Source organism: Ursus maritimus, unplaced genomic scaffold (genome assembly GCF_017311325.1).
Source record: "Ursus maritimus isolate PB19 unplaced genomic scaffold, ASM1731132v1 scaffold_17, whole genome shotgun sequence".
Lineage (NCBI taxonomy): Eukaryota > Metazoa > Chordata > Mammalia > Carnivora > Ursidae > Ursus > Ursus maritimus.
The window spans coordinates 6,689,753-6,708,777 of record NW_024424119.1 but is presented as its reverse complement, the minus strand read 5'-3'; the positions used below and the strand labels follow the sequence as shown (position 1 = coordinate 6,708,777).

The 19,025-nt window shown below is 39.2% G+C and overlaps 1 protein-coding gene across 1 annotated transcript in view; it reads right to left on the bottom strand.

The window, feature by feature from the left end:
* LURAP1L (leucine rich adaptor protein 1 like) overlaps nt 1-17,104 on the bottom strand; it is a 47,397-nt gene extending 30,293 nt beyond the window's left edge. Inside the window, exon 1 of the mRNA XM_008689851.2 lies at nt 16,129-17,104. Within this exon, the coding sequence (XP_008688073.2) occupies nt 16,129-16,431 (303 nt within the window). The 5' untranslated portion in view covers nt 16,432-17,104. The remainder of the gene's footprint in view (nt 1-16,128) is intronic.
* Between the last annotated feature and the right edge of the window lie 1,921 nt (nt 17,105-19,025).

Sequence of the window (19,025 nt, the reverse complement as noted above, 5' to 3'; positions counted from 1 at the left end):
TTAATCTCTAAATCCTACTTCTAAATGTTAATTATAACACGGTTGGAAAAGGAGGGAAATTAAAAAGTACTGTCATTGAGTAACCAAACAAGTTCAAAAAGACAGACAGGATATTCATCAGTCTCACTCCCCTCCAAAGTACGGACCAAGGTCATAGACAGCAAATACATATGCTGATAAAAATCAACTTGACTGACAACCCAAAGAAATGATACCAAAACGGACATCTAAGAAAGTAGTTTCATTTTGTATTAAGCATACTGTGTAGAGAATCCAGATTTTATTTCCCCATAGTACCAGACTAACCTTCTAGCAGGATGCATGTTGGACACACAGTGGTAATTTATATAATTTCCTAGGCTACTGGGGATGGTGATAGGAGGAAGGGGAACCAGACAAAGTGGGGGAAATTTCAAGATCCATTTCTAAGTCCTTAACTCTGTTCCTTATTAAAATAACATGCAATCTAGATTCATCATCATGGGTCCAATGTATACCAAAATAATCCTTGTCACATACTAGTTCATTTTCCCCCTCTAACAAAAACACACATATAGAGAAGACCATAAATCTCTTAGTTATCCTGACTTTCTTTTCCCATATTTATTCTGGCATTTACAAACTAATTTTTGAAACTTCCAAATAAGGAATAATTGAAACAAGTATTACATTACAAAGAAAACACAAAAATGAATTTTTAAAATGAAGTAAATAAACTCAAAGTTAAGAGGCAGAATAGCAAAGTTAAAATTCTATTTCATTTCATCAGGGTTATCCGGGCCATAGTTCCTGGCAAATTCTGAACATGGCCAGACTAAAGGAAAAGAAGTGATATATTTCAAGAGTGAATTCAACATATGGATTTTACTATTAAATATAATCCCCAAAAGGAGTTTGTCTGGGTTTTTTAAACTAAATTTAATATAGCTCCTGGTAATAGTATAGCTTGATTCATTACTTCTTTGACCGAGTAACTATAATATAGGCAAGAGGCTATTATTAATAGTCACATTTATTGGGCAAATCCTATATTCTAGCAAATATTACTATAAGCACTGTATTGAAACATATATAGCCAATGCTATATTCATGTATTATCACTGTAACCTCATGACCCCAGGACTGAGGATAGCATATATGCAAATGCTTTGTAAATGATGGTATACAGTGCAAGGTAATGACTCACAGGAGAAATACCTTCTTAGACAAAAATGCCCAAACATTATTTCCTTCTCCTGTGTCCTTATCTCTCTTTTTCCTTACTTAAAAAAAAGAAAAAAAAAGCTGGCTCTCAAATCCTTACTTGCATACAATTTAAATAGAAGGCAATAGTGTTGTAACTGTATCCAATGCTTAAAATATATTTACTGAATACCACCTACAGTCCCAAATCTTCCACTTATTATTTCATATTTTCATATGGATCTGGAGCTCTGGCTGAAAGACAATCTTGTGACAACAGAATTTCTAGCATTGAGTCAACAGGAAAGTGAGAAATTGAGGGCGTGTTCTTCTAATTGCTCCTACTATGATTCAGGGAGAGCTACTTCTATGATCTAACTGAGTGCTAGCCTCAGGCAGGTTTCTGACTGGTGCGGAGTGGCCATTTACAGTGCTCTACTGAAGAGTATTCTTAGGACATGTCTGAACTCAGCAGTGATGTAAGTTATTATGACTGCACTGCATACAGGAGGGAGGAAGGACACCACTGAAGCCCCACAACTGTTTGTGATTTTGAGAAATGGTCACTGAAGTATTTAGAAGTAAAGTAATATCATTTCTGCAACTTTTAAATTAAGAATGTTTAAGAACATGTGTGTGGAGAGAGAGGGGGAGAGGAGGGGAAGGAGGAGGAGGTGGGAGGAAAAGAGTGAATGAAAAGACATGTAAAATATTAACATGTGGGAGAATCTGGGTGAGGGGTATATAGTGATTTTTGTAGCTTTTATGCAACATCTATAATTATTTAAAATAAAAAGGTTTTAAGAAATGCCACATATTTGGTACTCCTGCTGAGGATGATATAAATAAGAAAGACCAAGCTTAACAGCAGCAAAAGCCCATATAGTGTAGCTTCTTGGAAGGTAGTAAAATGAATACCTTTGGGGAGAGTTTTTTTTTTTAATTTTTTTAAAGATTTTACTTATTTGAGAGAGAAAATGAATGAGAGAGAGAGAGCGCAAGCCAGGCAGAGAGGTAGAGGAAGAGGGAGCAGGGAGCCCGCCTGGGGCTGGATCCCAGGACCCTGAGATCATGACCTGAGGGGAAGGCATGTGCTTAACCAACTGAACCAAGGGGAGAGTATTTTTAAACGTTCTTGTAAAGATGGAAAGATCCAGAAGGAAACCCATCCAGTTGCTGATTAGGTAGTAATGCCAGAACATTTGGTGGCCATTTCTTATCTTTTGATTCTAGTTCCAAATTAAAAACAGAAAAATGGTTTGGTTCATTAAAATTCCTTTCTATTCTAGAATCTTAGAAGGATACGCAAGAAACCTAGTCTTCTGTGGCGCCTGGGTGGCGCAGTCATTGGGCATGTCTGCCTTCGGCTCAGGGCGTGATCCCGGCGTTATGGGATCGAGCCCCACATCAGGCTCCTCCACTGTGAGCCTGCTTCTTCCTCTCCCACTCCCCCTGCTTGTGTTCCCTCTCTTGCTGGCTGTCTCTATCTCTGTCAAATAAATAAATAAAATCTTAAAAAAAAAAAAAAAAGAAAGAAACCTAGTCTTCTTCATTCTGTCCATCCAGTTTACCCATCTGGACAGTACCAATCTGAACAACTATCTTAAACACCTCAGATACAAGTCACATTGTACTCATAAGTTTTCAAGTCTATACCAAGGGCTGTGCCAAGGATAGACAGTTAATGCCCTCGTGATTAATGCTACCCATGTACTAAATTAGGCTGTCAAATTCAAAGATTATTATTTTCAACCAAAACCACATAGGACCATACCATATATCAATACAGTATGCATACAACACTATACTAACATGTTACGATAATGTTTTTCTTTTTTAAGTTCTTTCTTTTCACTCTGAAACTTCAAAATCTCACTCCAGAGCAGGAAAAGAGGATGACAAAACCTAAAATGTGTACATTCTTCACTAACTTATCAGAGAAGAAAAACAACTCTTTTTATTTTTATGTTCTGCCAGCACTCCTGGGAACAATGTTTCCTGAGACTGACTATGTCTAAGGATAGAGCAGGTCATGCAACCAAGAAGAAAATTTGTTGTCCCACCACTAAGCAGGCAGAAAGTTTCTTTCTTTTCTTTTCTTTCCTTTTTTCTTTTCTTTTATCTTTTCTTTTTCTTTTCTTTCTTTCTTTCTTTCTTTCTTTCTTTCTTTCTTTCTTTCTTTCTTTCTTTCGTCAGGTATCACAATAACCGACTGGAGAAAAGTATTTTAGTCTTTTTTTAACCAAGAACCTACATTCCATGTGACTGGGTTTCGTTGGTGGGATGCAGAGGAGGGACTGAGGTTCTATGTTCCAGTCCAAAAAGGAAATGTTGCTAGTGCATTCCAAACACAAAAATCAGAAGCAGGATTAAAGTGTACTTTAATTCACACATTTAACACGTGGGCGTCCCTAAATAATTGGCTGGGCATTAGGGAAATACAAGCATTGATTAGTCATAGCCTCTATTCACATGGTGATTATAGTGAGGGGGGAAAAAAGACAGTGAACAATAGTATTAACTGCGTTGAAATACACAGCCTAAAGTTTAGGAAAGTGACAAATGAAGTCATGTGTATAGAATTTTGTCAAGACTTTCACCCTTGGAAATCTTTAGCCCCAGAGACTTACAAATACATTTTATTTTTTATAAATCTATTTTAAATAATAGTGTGCTTTCACTACAGAAAGGTTTTTGTCAGGGGCGCCTGGGTGGCTCAATTGTTAAGCGTCTGCCTTTGGCTCAGGTCTTCCCAGGGTCCCAGGATTGAGCCCTGCATCAGGCTTCCTGCTTGGCAGGAAGCCTGATGCTCCCTCTTCCACTCCTCCTGCTTGTGTTCCCTCTCTCTCGTTATATCTCTCTCTGTCTAATAAATAAAAAAAAATAAAAAATTAAAAAAATAAAGGTTCTTGTCAATGCACAATATTTAGTCTACCATTAAATCATTCAATTTTATAGTGTGCCTAGCCTAAAATCACTGATCTAAGTGATTAAGTTATATTTGGTGGCTCCTTGTGTATTATTTCCTTACAATTTTATCATCAGATTTTTAAATGGTAGAAGACTAGAGCACGGGTTCAGGTTCTTGCCTGTGCTTCCTGTGAAATCCTAAAAAGGTCTTTGTCTGTAATCAATTATCTCTCATCCTTTTCTGCATTCTGGGCAAGGACTAATTTGCTCCCCGAAAGCCTATGTGAACATGTATCTGAGTGCTAATATAGTCTACCTACCTATTTCTGGCAAGAAGCATAAAGTTCCTGTAAGCTCATACGAAGAGACTGTGGAATGCTTTGCAAACATCTCTGAAAGGAGCTGTCAGTTCCAGTACCTTCTTAACGTGGACTCGTCCATGATTACTATCAGCCACTAGGACTAAAATCCTGAGGAGCCAGTTGGTTACTAAGTCACCTTACTCTGCAGCGAGGATGTTCCAGAGTTTGAAGTGGCCAGTTCTTATGTGGGCGCTAATCATTCTGGGTATTATTTCTGTGCAGGGATGACTAATGCCAAATTTAGCAACTCAGATGGAGTACGTGCAAGATAAGAAGCTATTTTACATATTGCCATGTCCCTTCTTCTATGAAATAGAATAAAAGGAAGAAAATGAAAGATGAATAATAGGAAAAAATCTAGTCTCATCCTTTCCTAAAAGTGTCAAAGAGTTAAGTCATTAATCAAATGGAAGGACAAAAAGAGTCCATGTTTAGTAAGTGCCTACAATTAAGCAGGCAGAATCCCAGCCAGTTTACATATATTAAACTCATTATGTGCTTAAAGACACATCGCTGGTTAAAGGAAGATCTGTGATCCCTTGAATTCAGCTCTACCTTATTCTAAAGCCTACATCCTGACTTTTAGTTTTTAAAAAGTTCTATCTACATATAATTTTTTTCTTATCAAAATACAGTATATACTTTGTGCAGAGAAATTGGGTAAAGCAAAAGATCTCAACAGAGAAACAGAAAAAGCCGCCCATAACCCTACTACCATCATACGATACCACTGTTAACACTGTAAGGTCTTTTATTTCAGCCTTTTGTTGTTTATGTGAATATATCCATAACCATTTTCTCTCTTCCATAAATATTTTTGCAACATAATTTTAATAGCTACATCAAGTTCTATCCCTTGCACATAAATAACCTGCCATTATTTGTCATTCAGATTATTCCATTTTTTCAGTCATATATAATATCAAATGTATAAACTTAAATCATATTTTTGTACAAATTCATTATTGTTTCTTTGGGGTAGATTTCTATATTTATCCTAAGTATTACCGGCATCAGAACTGCTATGTCAAGAAGAATCTTTTTTCTTCTTCTTTTAATATGGCATCGTTTACCTCTAAAGTTTCCTTCAACATCCCCTTCCAGCTGTAGTGCAGGAGAATGCCCATTCCTCTCCAGCCTCACCAATGCTCTGCTTTGCTGTTCTTTTTTCATTTTGCAAGAAAGGCAAGAAAGTCTTTTATGTTAGCCACATAAGTACAAACCTATGAGAAATCCATTGACCTTTTGTTGTACTACATACCTGATGGAGTTTTCATCTTAAATTATAAACGCATGGCTCATAGGCACACGTGCTGGAGCATTTCTCGCCACAGTGAATGATTACAGAGTGTGTCTTTTGATGAACAACTGGAATTAACAGATATAAATGAATAGATGTGTCTGAAAACAGAATGGTCTGCCTTGGGATCCAGGGAAGGATGTACCACTGAAGAAATTTCAGCAAAGGAGGCGTGATCAACTAGCTAGGAAGACACTTGGAATTGGTCTAGATGACCTCTGAATTTTCTTCCCACCCTAGGATTCTATGATGCTCTTGTCTATTTCTAGAGGTTATTGACCTTGTCTCTACCTCATCAACAGCCATATTTTTATACAAATACAGTGAGTCTAACTTCTGTCTTCGCCAGTAATCTGTCCAAAGTGGCAGCACTGTGAATTGTGCTTTGAAGCCGTGTGCGTGTGGTGTGTATCAATGCTGTAGCTAGAAAACCAGCTGCAACATGAGATCCTAAAAGTCTCAATTTTAAAATTATACAAACATATACCTTTCCAAATATATGTCTATAATTATAGCTAAAGGTAGAAAAGAAACTATAGGTATGCTTGCACTTGTTCAGAAAAATTTTAGGATACATAAAACTTAGGGAGTGAAAATTAAAAGGGAGGTAGATCTCTGAATTTAGCAGCCTTGAAAGTTGAACTTCATCACCACGAGGAGAGAAATTTGCTTCTCAACTTTGATCTCAAGCTTTGTTTAGTTAACACTAAAACAACAATGATATAGACAAGTTTTGCAACAGAAACAAATCAGGGAACCTGTTAGAAGAATAGCCTGTGCCAGAAATCAGAGTTGTAACAGACATAGCTCACTGTTTGGGATGCTGGTATTACAACATGTTATGAATTTACTGATGGTGAGTATTAACACAGCAACAATTTTATTCTGCTCATCAAATATACGGAAAGTCAAAAACTTAATTCTAGCTCGCTTCAGGTGCCCTAATTTAAAATACAAAGGAAGAAAAGAGCATTCCATAATTTTAATTACAAGTAGATAATGCTAATAATTTTTTAGTTCACACATAAGCAGGCCATATTATCTACAAAAATTTTTTAATTAAAAATTATTCTAGAAAAGCCATGCTATGCTGACGGTAGAGGGGTGGGGACATGCCTGCGACTGTGACATGCCACCTAGAACTTAGAAATGAGGGAAATGATTATCCTCTGAAAATCTGAAGTCAACGATAAGACATCAGAGGTCCGTTTGAGAACTTAGTCCAATATGACTATCTCTTGATAGGATTAACATTTTGAATAAAATGTATCAGAATACAGGCTGAATTGCGATGGTCATGCTGGCTGACCCAACCAAGGCAGTTAAGAGATGGTGCTGTCCCCAAGCTGCTAAATGAAGTGCTGGGTCCAGCTGAGCCAGGACACAATCAAATTCCCATCTCACTCCCGCCCTGATTCCTTCCTTCCCCAATCTTCTAGCTTTCCACTGCCAAGGGCCTGCAGAGAGAGGGCTTATTAGTCAGTGATATAGTATAGTTCTAGTTTATACATCACTTTCTTGTAAGAGTCGATTTGAAAGATACTGATTATTTCTTTAATCGAAAGCTCAGACGTTCTGATTATGTCTCATCTCTAAGAACAGAAGCTGTTTTGTTATCATGAGCATTCCAAAATCTGAGGAAAAAAAAAAACTAAGATGTTTTTGAGCCATGAAGACTGAAGGCACACTAAATCCACGGGATGCCATTCTGCCTTCTCCATGTGGCATAGACCACCTTGCGCCATGTTAGCCTTTTGGTCCAACTTTCAGTTTTTATTTTTATTATTATTACCAGAAAAAAACTCAATAAGAAGATTATGTTGAAGTGGTACGTGACTGGGGAGACGCATACTCCAATTTGAAGATTTAGTTATTTCTTGAATTAAAGAATGGTCTGATTAAGTCTGATATCTATGAAAAGAATTTGCTTTCTAAAAGAACAGTTAAAAGTTGGACAATCTCTTATTATTAAAAGTGAAGTAATTACTTTTTCTTTTTAATTATAAGTCATTAGGCTGCATATAGGTGAAGTGACAGAATAAGATAAAAATTGACTAGTAAACATTTCTGAAGATACATCAGGAATCTGTTTATATGACCCAATATCCCATACTGCCTATGTCATAAGTGAGCGAAGAGGGAGAAAGAAATAATACATGAAAACTGTTTAGAATACTAACTGGCATACTGTAAACATCCAATAATTATTAGGTAACAAATAAAATATCATTATGTAAAACAAGGAAGATGAAATCCACACATGCTAAATTTACATAAATGTGTATGTACCATGTATAGGCCAGCAAAAATACAGTGAAAGACCTGACAGGATTCACACCAAACTGTCAGCAAATGATTCCTTTGGGGTACGGAGTAATACGGAGAAGATGTGGTGTCAGGGGCAGGTGAAGCGGGACTTTCGTTTTTCTTTTTATAATGTGTCTACATTTCTGGAAGTTTTATAATGAGAAAGCATACGTTTAACTTCTAAAAAGAAAACAATAATGTTTTTAAAGGAATACCAAAAGGTCCATTGGTAGGTATAATGAAATTACTGTAAAAATGTCCATTCGTAATAACTGGGCATGCTCCATGGTATGTCCATATAGTACAGTTTAGGAGTAAATTGGATCCAGCATATAGCCAGGCTCACAGAAGTCGTTGTTTGAATGAATGGCTGAGAAACAACTTACGGTGACTTCGTCAAATTAGCTAACCCCTATAAGCCATAGTTTTCTTATCCGTAAAATGAACACAATAATAGCTATGTATAAAAATCTAGCTCAATGTTTAATCCCTTTAAAAAATGAATTATTCGGATTATATTTTTAATGCTTAGACTGAGATGTTTGAAATATATGTCTGAAAATTTAACCTTTCTTTGTGAATTCTATAAATACGATTTACATTGGGCTCAATTTGGATCAATGTGTTTCAACCACACAATTTGGGAAGTCCCAGCACAGTGCTGTGCAACTGGTATCACTACTGAAAAATAGGATAATAGAGTTCCTATTAGAAGAACAGGCTTGAAGGTGCTGTTCAAATGGACACAAGACGGTGTCAGATTCCCAGTTTTCTAGTTCTATGAGTTATCTAAGATCCAAGCTTATCCCGAACAGAATTTCTCAGGGAACAAAATGCTACCAGTTGCAAGCTTGTAAAACTCTGGATCGTGAACACTATTGAACTCCACTACTGAGTTCTGAGCCTTGAGCTGGTCTGGGAGAGGATCCTTCACCAGCAGCTTTTGTGGAGTGAGAAGAAGTATTTATGAAGATCTTGAAGACAGTAGCAAAAAAGAAAGGGTGCAGTTGCTGGGGACCAGGTGACTTTTGGGTATGTTCATCCACATCTTGAGTGTTCCTAAGACAGAGACTGTCTTTCGATCCTTTTCCTCCTGGAGGGCTTATAGTAAATAAACATACAGTTTACCATGTTTAACGTTCTGCAAATCTGGAGGAGCAGATATGTACATTTAATCAAGATATGGGTCAAGATGTGCATCAAGATATTCGAAAGCATGAGAAGTAATCATACAGTCATAGTTTAAAGCTCAGATTCTGACTTCACCCTCGCTCCCCCCCTCACTGTGGAGGTAGTCTTGGGCATTCACAATAATCTGCAATGCTTTATCTATAAAGGAGATACTAAAATTATATTTCCTTAAGATTATTATAAGGTTTCAGTAGGATAATGCATATCAAATGTTTAACTAACATAGTGCTTTTCCCATAGAAAGCTTTCATTGTAAAAAAACTAAATACTAGTCTCAGTTTGCAGACTTCCTAGGCTAAACCAAAAATTTGGTTCCACAGTAATTTAATCTAGGCTACTATACACTGCAGAGTGCTTGGCTCACAGTATCTGCTTCATAAATGCAAAGTCTGAAATCAAAATCAAGATTTCCAGTTGTACTGAAGCTAGGCAAAGCCCACGAACATTTTTTTTCTTTTCTTTTTTTTTTTTTTTTTTGCTTTTGTATAGAAACATAGTCTCTGGGGAACATGTGATGACACGGGAGGTGCTATAATAGTCAAGTAGAGGAAATGCTTAAATTTGAATCAGTCCCGAAACCACATTGCCCATCTGCGGCTACTGGTGTAAGATCAACAGAACAGCCGTGCCATGGACATAATACCTCTTATTGTCATTGTCCTTACTATTTCTGAATGCCTCTGTAGTAGTTGATTTTCTTATATTATTTCACTGAATTCTTAAAATGCCTTAATAGAGATACTTTCCTCCCTATGTTAACAAGAAAGCTGAGTCCTAAAGTGGTTATATAACTTGCTCAATGCCAGACACCAAGGAGTGAAAGAGCCAAGTTTGGAAAGAGGGCCACTGAGAGCCGGGCAGGCTCTGGTCAGGGAAGAGGGGCTAAGAGTCTCCATAGGGAGGGGGTGCAGGGCCCTGGCAGCCTGCTGGGCCCTGCTGGTTTGTATCTTGACTTGCTCTAGACTTGACTGGAATCTCAGCTTGTCTAGCTGCAAACCCATGAAGGGTCCACCAAACCAGAAGCCCAACCCCTTAAGTAGTGAAGAATAACCATTAAAGAAGAACAAGAGGAACATCCTTCAAAGAAAAACAACAAAAAAGTAACAAGTTATCAGGGACCCCAGAGACTTTAGCAATAAATGCTGGTTTCAGAAGTAGTATTTAAAAACAAACAAACAAAACTCTAAAGTCTTAACATATGACAAATTCTTGTTTAATTGTGATTTATTAATTACAAAATGGAAGGTTAAAACTATGTTTTTTTTGTGCTGCCATGGAAATGAACATAATCAGTCTAAAAAAAATCTCACAATATTTGTGGTCTCTCAAGATCAAGCCAGCATGGTTGTGCAACTTGACTGGAATGGAAAGGAATTCTTTTTGGTCAGGAAGTGTTCTTTAAGTATGCACCAATAATTCAACAGACATTCCTAGGTACAGGGCAGGGCTCCTCAGATTTGGAAATGTCACTGTTTTCAAATTAGGTATAAATTCTCTAAATCGTGTCTCTGTGTTTCTAGCCAAATGACATTACTACCTTCGTGTGCACTGCTGTCAGTTCTGGAGCCGCGGTGTAAGGAAACCTGTTTCAACAAGATTTTTGTCAGATTTAAGTGAGCATAATTAGCGCTCCCTGTGCGTAATAACAGAAGAAGCCATTATTAGGAATCGGTTTCCTCATCTCCTTGATGTCTTTATCCCTAATATTAAGCCCTTCCTTTGCATCATTATCAGCACTTTTGAGTCCTTGTCCAGGGCACTGTCACAAATTTCCTCAGCTTTACCTATGCACCTCAACACTGATGTCTGACCTCTGCTATGGCATTGTGCACCTGCTGACATGTCAGTTTGCAATCTTTCTCTGGCCAAATTATATTCCCATTTTATCTTTCCCACTATCTTGTGAACTCATCAAGGGAGGTACTTTCCACTTTACAGCTTCTCAATTATATACCTAAGGGTTTTTCTTAGATTTTTATCCAACTTAAAAAAAAAATCATCAAATGATAAAATAGTAAAAATATTACTGAAACTAACTAGCTATGAAAAATGACCGAATGATAGAACAAGGGATAGAAACCTCCTAGCCTACTCAGGAACATATCCAAAGCAATTGTGAAGTTAATTTAATGAAAATTTTTTTTTTTTTAAGATTTTATTTATTTATTCGACAGAGATAGAGACAGACAGCGAGAGAGGGAACACAGGCAGGGGGAGTGGGAGAGGAAGAAGCAGGCTCATAGTGGAGGAGCCTGATGTGGGGCTCGATCCCAGAACGCCGGGATCACGCCCTGAGCCGAAGGCAGACGCTTAACCGCTGTGCCACCCAGGCGCCCCTAATGAAAATATTTTTTGAGGGAATATAAAAAAACTTTCATTTTTTTTAAGATTTTTTAATTTATTCATTTGACAGAGAGAGAGAGACAGCTAGCGAGAGAGGGAACACAAGCAGGGGGAGTGGGAAAGGAAGAAGCAGGCTCTCAGCAGAGGAGCCCGATGTGGGGCTCGATCCCATAACGCTGGGATCACACCCTGAGCCAAAGGCAGATGCTTAACAACTGAGCCACCCAGGCACCCCCAAAAAACTTTCATTTTTATTACAAAGTCAGCAAGCCATTTAACAGGGGGGCAAAATATAGAAGAGATCAATAAGAGAAAGTACCAAAAACCAAGTATAAATCTACCACTCATAAAAACTGTGACATTGGGATTTCTGTTCTGCTAGTATCATGTGCTAGTATTTGTCTGAGGGTATGTGTGTTTGGGAATTGCCCAGAACAATTTATTAAAGCAAGAGTGGAGGAACTGGGTGGGATATTTGAATGCTTTAATAGTAAGAAAGGATAAGTAACTCGCTTGAGATTGTTTATTCTATTAGATATACTACCCAGCTGCTGTGCAAACAATTGCCAAAAATATGGAAATCAGAACACAGTGTTTCCATAGTTTTCATAATGGCGTTGTATTACCAAAGATTAGTAATCATCCCGACATAATACAGAACCGATTGGAACCAGAATGTGGCATCAACCGGTAGTATATACTTCATGCCAAACTCCTCTTTGATTTTCTGAACAGTAATTATCTGGAAGGCAAACTAGGAAGGGTGCATTAGACCCCTGCCAATTCCAGATTTTGATCCTTTAGTGATTGCCTTTTTCTTAGGCGAATTTGAAATTTCTTTCAGAGAAAAACTGATGAAAATAATTTTCACAGACATATTGATATAACAGTAAAACTCTCTGAACATCTTACAAAGTGTAATGTAAAATTATTACTAAATGATAAAACCCAGGTTTTGACAGAGATTATTTACATTTATTAGAAAAATATTTTGGATATCATGAGATACTAGAAAACTTAGAGTAATATTTCATAAGCAATGCTGAAAGTCCCATTCTTAAGAACATTTGTAAAAGCAGTCTTTGCATGGATGAAAACAATTGGGAATGTGGGATAAAAAAATCAACTTTTTAAAGTAGCCATTTTGTTGTATATTACCAAGGTCTGGAGATAGATTTGGCACATAGTAGGCACTCAATAAATCATTGATTATTGAATGAACCTGTATCTGAAACAACCCCTCCCATGCATCCTGAGAACTTCTCTTCTTCGTCCCTTAGTACTCTAGGGGGTGCTGAGCTATCACAGATCCGTATGCAGACTGGAATGAGGGGAAAAGCACAGTACACGGAGTCAGGTTAAGAGTTCGAGTTGTGACTCTATTCACTAATTAGCTGTGTGACCTTGGCCTGTTAAGCCACAAAGATCTCACTTGCAAAATGTGGATGAAAATACTTCCTCTTTCCCCGTACAACTTTAGACTCAAATGATGACAAATATTAAAACAGTCTGAAAGGAAAAGTAGTGAACATATATTGGGCAGACTTTACACAAGAAGCCTGACATCTCTCCAATTTCGTTAAAAGTTTCCTATGTATATCTCTGCATTTGTTTTTGTATTATCAAATTTCCTTATCTCTAAATTCAAAATAAAAATGCTTACATACTAGAAAATCTGCCTCCTCCCCCAAACATCCTGATCATTACCTTAAACTGGCCTCCTGTACCAAATGCAAACCTGCAGATTTTCTTTTCTAATATTTTCCCTCCCGCAAGCTTTATTATGTATGGTGCTATTTATGTTGTCAATAAGAGTTTCACCATTAAGAAGTCTGGCAACAGAGTTTCTTCCCCCTCTTCAATCTCTTCCAAGTTGCCTTTATTACAACTGCATCTCTCAGACCTCTAAGAGCATTGACTGTAACATCACAAATAAGAGTGAAGGGAATTCTCCATGAAGCCATAAAGGAGATGAGAGACAATGATGAAATCATGTGTATGTACAGAAGTTTGTGTTAAGACGGCCTCCCTGCAAGCCTATGCAATATTATGTCAATGGTATACACATCTAACTAATAAGAAAAGAAGGGAGGCTTAATTCCTGGAAGTCTCCAGAAAGGTTTGTGCCTGGCTCAGGTGTTTCTTAAGAAGGAGTTCCGAGGGCAGGCCCCAAACCTGGTAATTCCAGACAATCCAGAAAAACAATGTGTGGACAACTAAAAGTAATAAACATGAAATGTGGACTCATGCATAATACAGAGCAGCTTAACTCAGTGCCCACAGCACAGGGCAGAAAAGAACGGAAAGATCACAACGCAGAGGTCATATTCCACTCTGGTTCCCTAACTTCTCTACGTGGGGATCCGAGGAGGAGACAGGAAGAACTGCAACACTGCATCTGTTCAGTGTTTATAACAAAACTGCCAAGTCTACATACAAACAAATCTGTTGCTTCCCAGTCATGCTAAAGTTGGGGTTTCTAGCACCCAAAGGAGCTGTGTAAAATGGGGTAAACGGGTCTCACTAGCAGGGGAATATACCTGTCTCGATCTTTTCTCTAAAGTCTCATGGCTAATGTTTTTATTTTCTTCCTGGAGACCTTCAGTGGAGCACAAAGTTTAACACAAAACATCTGTGCTGGCATAAATACTCCTGTAGCTACTGATGCTTCACATAGACGATATAACAAACAGTCAATTTAGCAACTTGCTGCTGTTGTTGGGGTTTCCTTTTGCTTTTTTAAAATGTATTTATTAATATACCCTCATCACACACGGCAAGATCTGGCTGGGAGAGACAGACTTTTACCACGTCTACGATATTTTCATTAAGAAAAACAGGTAAGTCTAGAAAGTGTCCTTAGTTGAAAATAACCAGATTCCCCCTCCCCTTGGCGTTCTTCCACACTCTTGATTTGATTTACTACAAATAATAAATGGCAAATGAGTGCAAGAGATTTGAGAGCCCTGAACAGACAAGCTCCTTGACTTTTTCATTTTGTATTTTCAGCACCCATAGTAAATGCTTAATTGGTACTTTTTGAACAACTAAGATATACCACCTGTGTGTACTTAGTGAAACATGAACACAATAAACTAGTTTGCATTATACACGCTGAATGTATACACACAGATGCCCACGTGCACACATATATATAGACCTATACATGTAGAGCTGTATGTGTGTGTAATTTGCTTTCAACATCTGAACGTTCCAAGTAGGAAGAAAATGGATCCTTGAGATATAAAACCAAAGTCCTTAGGTATACCAACTTTAAAGATCTTGAGATAGGTTTTTTTAGAGTGATATCCTGGGACCTTTATGTAGATAACACAGTGAAAATTCTGAACACAGGACATGATTTCTGAAGACTGGCTTTTTACACTTATCTATTTGCCAAGATTACTTTATGCTGTGGAATTTATTACCTCCTGAGTGTTCCAAATGCAGAAAGAGAGGAATGAGGGAAACACCGCTGGTTACTCCTTTATAATGCAAAGCCCTAGTAGACAGGATCTTTTATGTAGAAAATCCTCACCATCCTCTGGGTTGACTGAGACCACTCTTGCAACTTTCCTCCACTCCAGGCCGGTAGAAAATGCTGTTGCTTTGTGGTTACTTTCTTCAAAGGATTTAGGAAGGAATTATTTCCTCCCACCAGTTTATTGTACAAATAAACTGCGGTTCACAGAGGCCAAGTGACTCGCCCCAGAACTCATGGCCAGTAAATAAGTTTTTTCCGTTTAAGTATATCCGGAATAACAAGGATTCTCAGACCCTGTACTAGTCTCATTGTCCTAATCTTAAAGTAATGTTTACTAGCAACACAGAAAACAATTGCAGATTGAGGACTGAGGGGGGGAAGGATAGGAAGTGGTCATTAGCAAATCCCTGGGCCTGGAGATCACCTGCTCACTAGGATCAAAACAGTGAAACAAGCTATTCCTAAAGCCATCAAGGACGAATGGGCCATTGTTTTCAGAGCCAGCTGTGGAGAATCAGCTTAACAGTGGCCTTGGAACAGCTGCCGCTGCTGCACCAAGGGGCGGGGGGCTTTGCATTATAAAGGAGTAACCAGCGGTGAAGGTGGAAGAGTGAGCTGGGAAGGATCGCTGGCAGGGACACTGCCTCGCCACCTCTCGGCAAACCAGGAAGTATTTTTGCTTTAGTGCAAAGGACTGAGCCACCTTTTGAACCGAAAGTGTGAACAGCACACAGCAGGCCCCAGATGGACTTAGCGACTGCAAACCCCCGGCGGGCAGGGTACCCGAGAGGCTGCGGACTAGCAGCTAAATGGTCAGAGTCTGAAGCACCGAGTCGGCGCTATCACAGAGGAAAACAGGCTCTCCTATCCTGGCAAACCCCGACCCAGCAAAGTCCGGGGTAAACAAGCCTCCAGACGCGCGCCCCCTGCGCGCTTCCCTACCCCGCATTCCCACGAGCCTTGCACTCAGCTCTGCAGCCTCAGCCGCCCTCTCTCTGCGGGCCCATCTTCCGACCGCCCCATTGCCACAGCTGGTGCACCGCACTCACCATCTCTTGCCTGAGGAAGTGCAGCTTGGTTTCCAGCCTCTCCAGGGCGCTGCAGTGGCTACGACGTGGGGAGCCAGAGGTTGGAGAGGACGAAGAGGAGGACGACAAGGAGGGAGGGAAGCTGCAGCTGCTGCTGCTGCTACTGCAGCCGCCGCCGCCGCCGCCGCTCCCCCCGCAGGGGTCCCTGTCCCTTTCCTGGGGAATCGGCTCCTCCCCACGGAGCGAGCGCACTAGGCTCTCGGGTACTTTGCGTCCCAGCTTCAGCTCGATGTCTCTGAGGTCTGGCAGCGGGCCGTCTTCCATGACTTTTCCAGACGAGGATAATGGTAATGAAACGCGGCGGATGAGAGGCAGCAGCGGCCTCCAAGGCTGCGGCGAAATGAGCGGACCCCTCCCGGCGTCTGGGTCTCTATCCTCGGCGGATGGAGTGCACCGTCCGCTCCATAACCGCTTGCGCTGTTCTCAACCCTGAAATCCGCACAGGACCAGGCGGGTCGCAGCCGCAGTTTCCTGGGTGCTGTGGCTCCTCAGACACTTACTAAGATTTTAGGGATCGCTTCATCCTCTTCCTTTTTGGCTACCCCACTGCCAAACTGATTTAATTGATATTGCAGAAAGGAGAAAATCCAAGTATTATAAACCAAAAGAAAAGAGAGGGAAATGAAGTCTGTTTTGGCTTTACGGGGGGAAAATTCACATTATAAAACTGTCCGTTCACATCTCTGCATCATTCACTGATTGCCCATCTGGTACCACGCGACACAAAGTAATGATGTGGCCACACTCCAGGGTCGTTTCATTTTCCAGCCATATGTCTCCAAGCTTTCGGAATATCCTGGATTGTCAGAAATAATCCCTGGTCAGTGATAGAGGAGGTCGGTCGTGTGCATGGACGCATAAAAGAGATGGTTAGCTTAGTAGGAGTTTAACGGCTTCCTTGTTGTAGCAGAAGTGCCCTTCTTCTCATTTAGGCAGTTTGATCCAAGTCATTGTGTTCCTCCGAGCCTTGGAAACTTTAAACTCCGCTGGCAGGTGGACCAAACCAGGGCCAACCCTTGTACCGTATATCACAGGAAAGAAGAGCAACAGAAATTTTCCCACCCTGTTGCTAGCAGCAGTTTCCGTGAACTGCTTTTAGTTGGAAGTACCTAAATATGGGTGTTAGAGTTTCCGTTTCCCGGACGAAATTGCCCGATAGCCACAACCTTTAAAACAGTTAATAAAAGTTGCAGGAAGAAGATTGACTTTAAATGTAGTGTCATTCCCCACCCCCTATCTTCCTATTCAGCAAAAGTCTAGCTTTAGAAGCCTTTCCTACTTTTACACTAGTAAAAAAATGAAACTATCTCACCAAAATTTCAGTAGGAACGTACAGCCAGAAAGAATTATCTTACCAAATGTTACAGTATTTCACTGCAAGAAGTGAAGAATTATATAGCCAGAATAATTTATATGACTACTGAGGTAAGAGTGGATTTTAAAGGGGGGAAGTTGCTGAGCTACTTTTAATTACGAAGAAAAAAATATTGAACAGAGCTAGTGAAAAAGTAGTCTTTGATATTTTATCCATATATATATTTTTTGATCATTTAGAAGAGACTCAAAGCATACAATCTATTTACGAGATACTTCTACCAAGTAAGTTACTATGAGCTACACAGATTATAGGTTTGACTCAATGTTGAGTTTGTGTTAATAATCTTCAAGTAGATGATACTGTTTTCAATGCAGTAAACTCTAATTTGGGGGTTCCATTGGAATGTTCGAAAATATGGGCTCCTCTATTTTTGGGACAAATAAATATTTGTGTTCTTGTTCCTTCGTGAGCTCCGTTCCCAAACGTCACTCAGGTTTCATACTCAGCACGTGGCAGATACATCTCAGAGTCCGTTCTTAGTATAGCTTCATCTAGGAATGATAAAGATAGGGAACACAAGCCTTCAGAATGAAATATTTCATGTCAGGGAGAAAATTGCTAAAGTTCTCTTATCAACATGTCAGAAATTTGTGTTATTTCTTACTCTTAGAAATCAATGAAGAAAATAATTGTAAATTAAGTGGCCCATTTTAAAGTTGGAAGAACCATTTGTAGAATCAAAGGAGAACAATGCTTAATCTCAACTCACTGATAAAACATGCTTTGTCCTAAATTTGGAAAACCACAAACTCATTGGATAAGAATTGCACTGTGACATATAATCATGGAAGGCTTGCATTTCACTCAAGAGCAGGTTGTGTGTGTGTGTGTGTGTGTGTGTGTGTGTATGTGTGTGTGTGTTTTAAACCCTTACAAAGTTCAGCATAGGGCTGGCTGAGAGCAGGAGCTCACAAACACACTAGCTAACTTGCTCTTGGTCAATAGAAAAAGTGTATTGTCAAATTATCAGTGTGACTGTCCAAAAAGGGAAATACCTCTTTTGCTATGAGTTACAGACAGTAAAATTAGTACTTGATACTGAAGTTCATAACTCGAAAATATAAAAGTTGTTTTTTGGGGTTTTTTGTTGTTGTTGCTGTTGTTGTTTTTCATTTTGAACGTCTACAAAGAAAACTCCTTGGAAAATAAAAATAAGGCCCGAAAGCTTCCAGCGTCTGCTTACAGGGCTTCTTTAGATTCAAGATAAGCTAGAATGCCCTTAAGGATCTGGGGGTCAGCTTTTTGTTCTCAGTAGCTCTAAGGCAGGAGGGTGGGAGAAAAATTGAAAACATTAATTTGGAGAGTTAGAGCCCGATACTGGAGGAACATGACGAATTGAAACTTTGGTAAAAGGATGGACAAAATCTGAAAGGCAGCAGGATCCAGTTTACAGATAGATAAAAACCCTCAGAGACAGAGAACAGGACAAGAATCTCATAAATCACAAAGGTGTGCTGGAGTTTTCTTGTAATTTATGAAA